This window comes from Mangifera indica, chromosome 8, assembly GCF_011075055.1.
Source record: "Mangifera indica cultivar Alphonso chromosome 8, CATAS_Mindica_2.1, whole genome shotgun sequence".
NCBI classification, from domain to species: domain Eukaryota; kingdom Viridiplantae; phylum Streptophyta; class Magnoliopsida; order Sapindales; family Anacardiaceae; genus Mangifera; species Mangifera indica.
In genome coordinates, this window is record NC_058144.1 from 11,224,752 (window position 1) to 11,237,214 (window position 12,463).

At 30.7% G+C, this 12,463-nt stretch overlaps 1 protein-coding gene across 1 annotated transcript; it reads left to right on the forward strand.

Moving 5' to 3' along the window:
- Window positions 1-1,800: 1,800 nt before the first annotated feature.
- LOC123223975 (NAC domain-containing protein 1-like) lies at window positions 1,801-3,000 on the forward strand. The gene has a single exon (XM_044647465.1). It carries the CDS (start codon window positions 1,801-1,803, stop codon window positions 2,998-3,000), a length of 1,200 nt encoding a protein of 399 aa, XP_044503400.1.
- The last annotated feature ends 9,463 nt before the right edge of the window (window positions 3,001-12,463 follow it).

Consider the following 12,463-nt stretch of genomic DNA (forward strand, 5'->3'; position numbering starts at 1 on the left):
TTAATTTTATTACTATTTTTTACTATTACAATTCATTTTTATGAGTTATATAATAAATAAAAGTTAGAGAAGTTGTCTAGGTTCATTTGGATTGTATAACTTTATTCCATAGCATGGTTGTATGTAAAATTTAAAAATATTATTTTTGAATTTTATTTATGAGATTAGTAATATTTTTAATTGAGTTATTTATTAATGAAAATGTTATCATAAATTTTATTTTATCTATTAATAAAATTAAAAAAAAACATAAAATTTTCAATAGTTTGCTTATATACTGATTTTATTAATTTGAATTACTATTTTAAAGTACAATAAAATATTCCAAAAATTGTATTTAAGATATCACACTATGATATTAACCTTTTATAGTTTTTTATGATTTGACAAGTTATAACAAATTCATAAATTTTTCTAGAAATTTACAAAGTTAAATCTTGAAATATTTTGACAGTGTTTGTGCCATTTGAAAAAAAAAAATTGGTCTAGAGAATATTTTTAAATCATAAAAAATTATAAAAGGTTTTTATATTATTTCTAGATTGATCATAAAATCTAGAAAATTTTAGTTGTGTTTTTGAATTGTGAAAGAAATTAGTTTGAGAAAGGTTTTTATATTATTTTTAAGCTTAACTTTTTTTATTTAAACCACATTTTTTTAATTTATAATTTCTAGAAACTTGAACTACCAAATCTGAAAATGGTTGGCAATGTACATGATCTTCTTTGACTCTGCCATTAAGGTAATTATTAGGGAAATTATAAAAAATAGGCAAAAGTAAGGGGGTTTAAGCGAAATTGTCTAAAAAATTCAGATTAAAGCAAAAATGCCCAACTTTTTATGAAATGTCGAAACTGCCCATATATAAACCCAATAAATTTTCCCTGTTTCCACTGTGAAATCACTGTTCAAAAACAAGGGAAAATTCAAAATTTTCCCCTGCCCCACTATCATCACACTGTCGACCGGATTTTCGACGATTTTCATGGTTTCCAACAACCGAAAATGGCACAGCACGTTAGAATATCTTTCATTATCTTGTTTGAATCAAGTTATTGTTTATATTATTTTAGTAAACGATTAATATGTCTTCTTTGACTCTGTCAAGTTTCATAGAGTTCTTATTTGTGTAAAATTTTATAAAATTCATAGAATAGAGATAATACAGTGTAAATATGTGTTAGATCCAATGGCTTTCCTTAATCCAAGATTAAGGAAGGATTAATAGACTAGTTAAAACTCATTATTCCAATTCTTAAAGATGATAATAATAAACTAACAGTGATCAACTGGAAGCATGTTCAGTTATTTTTGGACTGAAACAGGAGCAAAGCAAGTCTTGTACAGTAGTAGTAGTAGGATAAATTACTGTTGGATAAATTTTGGAGACTTTATAATTACTGTATTTATAAAGAGGATGTACTTAATTATAAGATCAATTAATAGTAAAATTAGAAAATTCTTCATGTAGTTCTTATATATAATAATAACACAAGATAAATCCATTAACTAAAATTAATAACTAAAAGATATGTAAGACATAATTATGAAGCCTTTTAATAATTATCAAGTATTTCAAGAATAGAGAGTTCTTTCACTTCAACAAAGCAATCGAGATTTTGAATTCTAACAAAAGTTTGCAAACCTAAAAAATTTGGTGTTACTTTTAAGTTAGACAATTGATCAATCCTTAATAATATATAGATAATAGAAAACACTCCTTCTATCAAATAGAAAGTTCTGAATCTTTGTTGTTTGATAGGATTTTCACCTTGGAAATCTTTTTTCTTGAAAGTAGAATGGAGATGGCAGTAGGGTATCGTTTCAAGCCTTTTGATGATGAACTTGTGAAATATCTACTCGCAAGAGTCAAAGGAGATCCACTACCACGGAATCCGATTATAGAGTGCGATCTTTATGGTGAAAACACGCCGTGGGAGTTGTTCGACGAAGCTTCAGATGAAAAGATATGGTATTGTTTTACTAGGTTGAAGAAGAAAGGGAAAAGAGTTTTTAGAACAGCAGGTGGAGGGACTTGGCATGGTGAAAATTCAGGGATTGAAATCCTTGATAGAGATAACAACTATAATGTTATCGGTGTGAAGAAAACCTTTTCTTTCAAGATGAAAAAGGTTGAGAAGTACAGAAGTTGTAAGTGGATCATGCACGAGATTTCTTTGGTGGGTGCATACTGGGGTTGTGATCTTGTTCTTTGTAAGATTAAAAAGAAGCATCTGAAAGGTTACGGATCAGTTGCACAAATTTGTCTGCAAGAAAAAGAAGATGGTGCCTGTGTTATTCCGGCAAACACTACGAATCAGGTGCAATATAATGGTGGATTCTTGACGTACGAGAGCAAGAATGTCCCGCCGAACATTCATGGTGAACTCTGGATGAACGGCAATCTACCGCTAAACCTTCCTGGTGGATACTTGAACAACAATGATGTTATCACAGCAAACAACAACAATCAGCCAATCATTGATGGAGAATTCTTCATGAACAATGATGTTATAACAGCAAACAACAACAATCAGCCAATCATTGATGACGAATTCTTCATGAACAATGGTGTTATGACAGCAAATAATAACTATCAGCTTGAACAGGCCTTGCAAAATATTGAAGACTTGTTGATGAACGACAATGAAGAGACAATGCAATGTAATGATGGACTTCAGATGAACGACAATCTCCTGTCAATAACTGATGGTGGAATTCGGATGAACTATGAGGAGTCAATGCAATGTAATGATGGAATCCAGATGAGCGACAATTTCCTGCCCGTAACTGATCGTGGAATTTGGATGAACAACAATTCCCCGCCAATAGCTCATGGTGGATTCTCAGTATACCACAATCTTCCGTTAATGAGTAATACATGGTGGAATCCTGGTAAACAACAATTCAAGCCAAATATCAGTCAAGGTGAAGAAGCGGCAGAGACAGATTCTTTGTCTACAAGAGGAAACTTTTCATTTTCTGGATGTGTTTACTGAACGAATGGATTAGCTTAATGTGTTTCGTTTTATTTTGAATGTATGAGCTTTTGATGCACCAAATTTCCCACAAATTCCAGTGTTTAAACATGTGAGGCATTCGCCAGGCAATACTGTTGCGTCTTTTCAATATTAGCTTCAATCTATTTTGTTGTTTATTTTTATTTTTGTTGTTCATGTCTTCTAATGTTGTTTATCCACAGCCTGTGTGAAATGTACATGAATATGGATGCTCTTTTTATGAAAATTATAGAATTTATTCACTTGTATTTAGTATCTAATGATTACTATTCTTTCTTATTTTGATTTTGATCTGAAAGGATTTTTTTATGAATCCAAATGAGGGTTTACTTGATTGCTTGCCGACTAGCATGAACAAGGGTCATGCGTGTGTATATCTATGCACGTGTGTGTGGGTATTTTCTTTGGCTTGAATAAAATGTTTCACATAAAGTATAACTCAAATAAAAATTAATTCGATTTGAGTTTAGGTTGAATTTATAGTTTGATTTTGTGATTTGAACTCGTGCCTCAGAGTTTAGTTTAAGTTTGTAACTCATTAACAAAATGACTTCATTATGAGAGTAAGATATGAATTTGCACTATGAATCTAAATTATAAATCTGAGAAAAACTTGATACACAAATTCAAAATATGGATTGCAACTTTAAAATCAAATTGAACTCAAGTTGAACCAAATCAAACACACCCTAATATAAGTTTTGCTCATTTTAAAACGAGACGACTCTTATAACTTGAACTTGATTTGAATTAGAACTAACTAAATTAGAGTTGAGTTGAATCAAATCAAGTAAGCTTCTGAGACTAAGTTAGCTTGGTTCGAATCTAGTCCTATATGCACATAAACAGTTATTACAATATTTTACTTAGATTACATTTGGTTAATGTACTCTTTTATTACTCGTAATAAAATATTTCTAATAAAATAAATTATTTAAAAGATTTTTTGGTTTAAATAAACATTGTCTGGTAAACATGGTAAGGATACATAATTATGTTATGTAGCTAGTAGTTATAAAAAAAAAAAAATTGAAATATTATTTTAGTTAAATACATAATTAAGTGTGTGAATTAGATTTTAACACAAGCCAATTGATTTTGTGTAATATGAGTTTCAATTTTCATATTTACATGCGAATATATTTTTGACAAACAATAAATTTAACAATCTAAAATGTTCCTAGAAACAAGTAATAAAACCTTTAACCAAAAATCGTCTGAATTAAACGATGAGTATAATAGTCTAAGTGACATAAGTGAGAGTGTTAAAGATTAAAAATCTTACATTAGTATTATGAATTGAATCTTAATATAAATCAATTGATTTTATATAATATAAGTTTTAATCTTCTTGTAAATTTAATATATTTCTTGTAATTCAAGATCAAGTTTACCACTTTGAAAGTTCTTGTAATAGTGTTGAATTTGCCCGAAACTTTTTTTTTTTCACTTTTTGTCCCGAAGCACTTCATGCAAACACAACAAAATCTTTAAAAAAGAAAAAATTAATAGGTATAACCAATTAAGGCTGTCGTAATGCTAGATAAAAAAGCTTTTTGCAACTTCATGCTTAAATTATCAAAACAAAACTAAGCCCCAACTAAACCACTTATAAATAGAAACGAAGAAGACAGAAAGGGAGAGGTAACCCAAATATAAATGTAGTGAGACATAAATGTATTTTCAAAACCAAGTATAGATCAAATGAGTCCATGTTGTAGTTAAAAGCAAGATTGATGGCAAAAAGTTTCCAACAAACATCAAGTGTTGATTACTTGTAAACATTCAACCTTGTAGTTGAGTAGCAATAGTTAGAGTCTTTATAATCCTGGCAATGACCTATTGATGGAAAATTCATCAAATAGATATAACTAATACCTTCCTAAATATGGTGATAAGTGAATATGTGTACATGACCTAACTTAAGGGCTTTATAGATTCAACTAGACTTGATAATTTTTGTAAACTTTTAAAGACCTTATATGGACTAAAACAAGCCCCTAGGGTATGGTTTGATAAAAGAAAAAATGATTTGTTAAACAAAGGATTTGTTAGTTCAATTTCAAACTCAAGCTTATAAATTTTGGTAAAGGATCAGATTATGGTGTTTGTATTAGCTTATGTCGAAAACATTTTATTGACTAGATAGATGGTTTATGGTAGACTTAGACTCACAGTTTACACTTAAAAACTTGGGGGGGGGGGGGGGGGGGGGGGTGGGGGGTTAAATTACTTTTTGGGAATCGAGGTACATAGATCAAATAAGGGTATACACCAATCATAGTTAAAGAACGTGGCTAATTTATTAGTCAAAACCAAGATGAGTGATGCTAAACCCTAATGGTTGATGGATCCAAGCTCTTCATAGAAGATAGTGAATCATTTGAGGATCTTACATTGTATAGAAGCACAATAAGGGCCTTATACTATTTGACTTTAACCAAACTTGACAGTAGCTGTACAGTCAACAAACTGAGTTTGTTTTTTAAGGCACCAACTAAGCTACAATGATAGGGGTGTAAAAGACTAATAAGATACATAAAAAAAGCAATGAACCATGGGTTAATGTTTAAGCCAATTCTTATTATAAAGTTGGAAACAGATTCATATGTTGATTCAGTTAGGAAAATTGGTGACAGGTAGACCTGGCCACGGGCCGGTTTGGCCCGTGAACCGGACCGAAACCGGCCTGGCTAAACCCGGAATCGGAACCGGCAGACTCGAAACCGGGCTAAACCGGAACTGAAACCGTGGCTCTATGGTTCGGTTCCGGTTCACATAAATTGAAACCGTGGAACCGCTGGTTCAAACCGGTTTATGAACCGGCAGTTTACTGTGCTGAACCGAAAAAAATTTGAAAATTTTTTGATTTTTTTTTAATTTTATTAAAAAAGGCAACGGTTCCCTGCGCAGGGAACCGTTGCCTTTTGAAGGAAATTTGCAGGGGACCAACGGTCCCCTGCAATTTTCAGTGAAGTTGCAGGGGACCGTCGGTCCCCTGCAATTTTTTGGAATTTCATTCACCCCCCCTATTTTTAATTTTTTAAAAAAAAGTTTTTTTCTATATATATCACTTTAAATTTTATTCTCTCAAATCTCAATCTCTCTCTACTCTCTCACTCAATCCTTCAAACTCTCATTCTCATTCTTTAAACTCTTAATATTATCTCAGTCTTTCAATTCAATTAAATTTTCTTAAATTTAATTAAATTCTTTCTTAATTTTTTATTAATTTCAATTTCAATTTTTTTTATACAATTCATAATTAATTATAGAATTTATTTCTATAATTAATTTTATTTATTATTTTTTTATTATCTTTTATAATTAATCATATAATTTATTTATATAATTAATTTCATTTATTATTAAAAAATGGCAAGTAGTGGAAATTCTTCCGGTTCACGAAGATTTGGTCAATATTCACATATATCAAATGTGAATGAAAATCAATTTATAGATGATTTTCATTCACAAGAAAGTGAAAACCAATATGAAGAGGTGGAGCAACAACAACAACATCAACAACAGATGGAGATGAAACAACAATCTCAAAAAATTCCTACATCCGATATTTTCAAAATTCATTTCAAGAAAATACAAAAGGAAGATGGTAATTTTGATGTTGCTTGCAATTATTGTAGGCAAATTTACAAATTCAAACAAGGAGGTGGATACGGGACATTCAAAAGGCACTTGGAGTCAAAACATCTGGAAAAAATGGGATAAAGTCGAGGCCAAACACAAATAACCGGGTATGGTTCTTCTACACACAAATCTTTATTTATGTATAGTGATAATAAAAGTAAAGAAGAATTTACAAAAATGGTAGCAATAGATCACTTAGCATTTAGTTTTGGTGAAAATTTAGGTTTTAATAATTATTGTAAAACTGCATTAAATCCTGCATATAAAACTATTCCAAGAAATACATTAAAAAGAACATTATTTAGTTTATATAAAAAACAAAAAAAAGAGTTAATTCAATTTTTTACAAATTTTAATGGACGTGTATCTCTATGTAGTGATGTTTAGAGTGACCATTGGCAAGTTCACTCTTATATGGGTATAACTTGTCATTGGATAGATGATGATTTTCTATTACAAAAAAGAATTTTATCATTTAGGGTGTTTGATGAACGACATACGGCTGATAATATTTATAGAATAATTAAAGGAATATTAGAAGAATATAAATTACTTTATAAAATTTTTTCAATTTCATTTGATAATGCACGTTCAAATACTGCCTCAATAAATAATTTAATTGATATTTGTAGACCTAATTTAGGTGGTAGATTTTTTCATATTAGATGTGCATGTCATGTGTTAAATTTATGTGTACAAGATGGTTTAGAATGTCTTAAAAATTTTATTAGTCCAATAAAAATAGCAATTTCATATTTATGGACACATCCCCAAATTATGAAAGAATGGGGTAAATTTTGTAAACAACATAATAAAAGACCAAAAAGATTTCCTAAAGATGTGCCGACTCGTTGGAATTCAACATATGAATTACTCAACGAGTCATTTGATTATAAGGATTTATTATGCTCATTTATTTCACAAAATATGCCACAAATTATATTATATCCCCAACATTGGGATATTTGTTCAAAAATTTTAAATATATTAAGAAATTTTAATAATGCAACATATACTTTAAGTGGGGTTTATTATCCCACTTCTCATTTATTTTTAAATGAAGCTGTTAATATTATTGGAACTTTACAAGAAGCCGAACAAGATATTATTTTACAAGAAGTTGTTTCTTTAATGAAAACAAAATGGTTAAATTACTATAAAATAATTCCAGAACTTTTTTTTGTTGCATGTTTTTTTGATCCTAGATTTAAATTAGATGGTGTTACAGATTATTTGACATTATATTATGAATGTTTGCAATTAGATGAAGTTAATATTCCATTAACTATAACTAATATTATGAATTTAATTAAAGAAATTTATGCTGAATATGCATTAATTTATGGTGGTTCTTCTTCCTCTCTACCACCTATTGCCCCATCATCAACCCAAAATATGAGCTATGGTGATCGTATTATGATGCAAAGGGGCAAAAGACCAAGAGGAATATTAGGCTCCACCTCGGAGCTTGATATTTATTTAACTACTATTTTTGAGTTTGATGACAGCAATGTAGGTAAAGACTTTCCAGTTTTAGAATGGTGGAGTCGACACACATCAACTTTTTCAATATTGACAACTATTGCTAAACAAGTTCTAGCAGCACCGGTATCAACTGTCGCAGTAGAACAAGCTTTTAGTCAAGGGGGTAATATATTGGATGAGAGACGATCAAGTTTGGCTCCCGAATCTATTGAAGCTCAAGTATGCGTGGACGATTGGACAAGAGCCGAATTACGACAACAAGAAATGAAAGTGGACTTCAATGAAGAATCGCTTGATTTAACTACGGATAGTTCGATGACGACGGGAAATAATACTCAAGATAGTGGAGGCGAATGATAAGGTAAGGGGGTACTGCCAGCTATTAGATATGCAAAGGTAAGAGAACTACGTAGGTTTTGATTCTTCTAAACCCCAAGAAGATACGTAGGAAGTTTAATTGAAAAATTAAGTCCAAGCCTTTCTTTTAAATTTCAATTATTGTAATTAATAATTTAAAAATTAAATCAAGATCATGTATTAGAATTGACGGTTCAATATCGGTTTCGAACCGAAACCATCGGTTCCGAACCGGGGCCATGAACCGAAATCGACGGTTCTGAACCGTAGACGAACCATCCTGTTACGGTTTCGGTTCAGAGTTCTTATATTTTCGAACCGTGAATCGGTGGTTCCGAACCGAAACTGGCGGTTCATGAACCGTGGCCAGGTCTAGTGACAGGAGATCAGCTAGTAAATACTGTGCATTTCTTGGTGATAACCTTATTCAATAGAGCTCAAAAAAACAAAGAGTTGTAAGTCTCTCATCCATAGAGTCAAAATACAGGACATTTAGCCCAACAACCACTATAGTAGTTTGGTTACAAAATATGTTTGAATACTAAAAATGAATTGTGTAATAAATATAGTCATTTGGCATGATAATCAAAGTACAAAAGCATTGCCCTCAAATCTTGTTTTCTACAATTGAACTAAGCATATAGAAATTGATACGCATTATGTTTGAGAGTAGTTAGCAACAAAAAATATGTTAATTCAATACGTTAGCATAGAATACTAAATACTTGATATACTCACAAAACCGTTTGCCACTGCCAGGTTTGAATGGATGAGATCCAAACTAATTGTGATAAAATGTTGTAAATCTAGCTCTGATATGATTAAGGTATGCATAACTAATTGATTTTTTTTTTTTTTTTTGTGAAAATATGTAAAATGACTTAATTATGAACTTAGTCTTTACTCTTAATAGCAGGTTTGTTTTATATGGTAGGGGTAATTTTTTTATTTATTTCTCTAAGATGATAAACTGTTCAATTTATGAGAGGAGATATTGTTCTAAGGATACGTGGATATGGTTAGATTTTTTTTTTTTGCAACATAGATGGTTAATTTTTCCATCTAGTCAAACCGTTCAATTTATGAGAGGGGATGCTAGAATGAAAGAAAAAAGGTTTGTAATAATCTGTTATTATAAATTGTACCTAACTGAGTTAACAGAGTTTGGAAAGTATAAGCAGAAGAAGTAGACCATATTAGCGATGTTAGAAGATTAGTCACCTAGAAGAAACACACCGTTTTGGGAAGGAAAATATTTTCTTGCCTAGGGTTACTTTGAATCTTACACTTTTTTTCATTCTTCTCAAACTCTCTAAATGTTTCTCTAAAAAACACAAAGTGTCTGAACCAAAATTGGACGGTATCAACTTGTTATAGGTAAGATCGTTATGGATCTATGTTGATGATGGTATTTTTTTTTCTTTTTTTGATGTGAAAAATCAAATAAGGTCCTTAAACTTATTTCGCACCTTAGATCAATTCTTACGAAATTTCCAACAACTTTCCATACAAAGCCTATACTTTTACACATCCATAAGGTCTTTAAACTTAGGTATCTATCCCCAAACTGCAAAGACAATACAACATATTCCAAATTTAGCATCACATATATAATTATCACTATGAATTTCTATTCATAAGGCAATCAATATACTCATCATTCACATAATAAATCAATACCTCATTCTTAGGCCACAGTCATATAATATTGACATCATCATATTTATACCTAATTCATCAAATCAAGCCCAAAATGAAGAACATGATCAACCCACTTTTTCTCAATAATTTCATCAAAGCATCCTAACCCATACCACCAAAAATCATGTACATATAATTTTAGTAATAGAAAGAGCCCTCAGTCCACCATTAAACTTATCTCAAAACAAGAGTAAAAAGAATCTTATTTACTTGGATGCCTTTAGTTTGAGGATTCATGGCTGCCCAAGACATTACAACGATCACAACCATTTAGTCTAGTAATCTCTCTTTGTCTCTTTCATGATAACTCATAGATCTAAATATGAATAAACTACCAATTGCAACGTTATAAACAAGGTATGCCTCACACACACATATGTTCATCACTTAAACTCATCCAAACATAGCACTTATCTATTCTAGCTAATGTCGCAACTGACCCATAAGCTTTCCCATCCTGTGCATAACTGCCCCACACATAAATTTCACAATACTTTATCTGATTCGCATTAACTTAATCATACATTTTGCATAAACATGTGAAATGACTATAAAGTCTTTAAACTGTACCTGTGGTTGAAACAATTCATTGATAAAAAAAGCAAGGAATCGAATGTAACATTACTTACATATGCCCATTGTAATCATTGCAATAACATGATTTTATCGTGGTTGCATAATTATGTATCGACAAAAATTGCCAATAGTGTAATCTTCATGAAGAAAGCTTTGTATGTTTGGACAAATCTTCATAATCGATTCTCTCAATAGAAAGCAACTCGAATTTTTAAGATTCAGCTAGCCATATATAATCATTTGCAAAAGAATAACTCAATGGCCACCTATTACATAGTACTAAATGGATTATGGGATGAGTTGGAAATCTATAATACTCATCAAGTTTTGTTCATATGGTGCAATAAAAGATTTCAACGACATTCAAGAATGTGATCATCTTATTCAATTTCAAATGCGATTCAATGAGTCTAATATTCATTTAAGAAGCCAACTTCTCATAATGAATCCTTTACCATCTATATTTAAAACCTATTCATTGAATTTGCAAGAAAAGAGGCAATGATCCATCAAAATGATTACTCTAATACACTATCAAGACCAATTAGCCATGGAAGCCTTAACTCATAGTGCTTTTGCTTCCTTTAGTTCAAACCAAAAAAATCGATCACAAGAAAATAAGCTTCATTATCAATATGATTATTGTGAAAAGGATGGTCATTATGAGTCATAATGTCATATGAAGCCAAAAAATAAAAATTATGATCCCAATTTTCGACCAACAAAATTAGATTCAAAACAGGACCAATATGTGCAACAAAAAGGTGACTTTGCTAAGCCCAATACATAACTCTTGCAGCTATTGTAGGCCAAAGGACATCTAATTTTGGTTTACACCATAACCTGCCATTTACTCATGAACAAAGACAACCAAATTCAATAAATTCCTCCAATCTCCTCATCAATTTTATTGGTATAATTTCATGTTTCTCTTTCCATCAAAATGATGAATAGATTATTTATTTAGGTTGCACTGACAATATCACTCATAATTTAGAATCTTTAAAAAATGTTTATGATCACTAAAGTTTTCCAATAAAATTACCCAATGGATATCAAGTTCTTGTGACTCATGTAGGTTTTGTAAATTTAATTCTCATATGCATTTGGACAATGTTTTCTATGTTTTTTCTATCAAATTTAATATCATTTCAGATTGTAAAATAACCAAGGCTCTTAATTGTTCATTTATTTCTTTTTTTTTTTTGTTTCTCAGGATTTGGTGATGGAGAAAGTGATAGGCTTGACTAAAGAGCATGATAGCTTTTATTACCTTGACACTAGTCAAAATAACATAGCATTGATTCCCTTAGTTGCAACCATAAATACCTTAATTATGGATATTTGGCATTGGTGTCTTAGTCATTCAAGTCAACATGTCTATGAATAACTTTCTTGCATAGATCAAAGTATTTATTTTTCAAATAAATGTCTATGTGTTATTTTTCTTTTAGCAAAAGAAACTTATCTACCTTTTTTAGTAGTTCAATCTTCACAAATGGATGTTTTGACCTTATTCATGTTGATGTTTGAGGGCCTTGTACAACCTCTTTTTTGGATGGTGCAAAATTTTTTCTTACTATTATAAATGATATTTCTCATGGTGCACTATTACCTTTCTTCATTCCTTTGGAGTTGTTTGTGAACATAGTTACATCCATGCGCCTCAACAAAA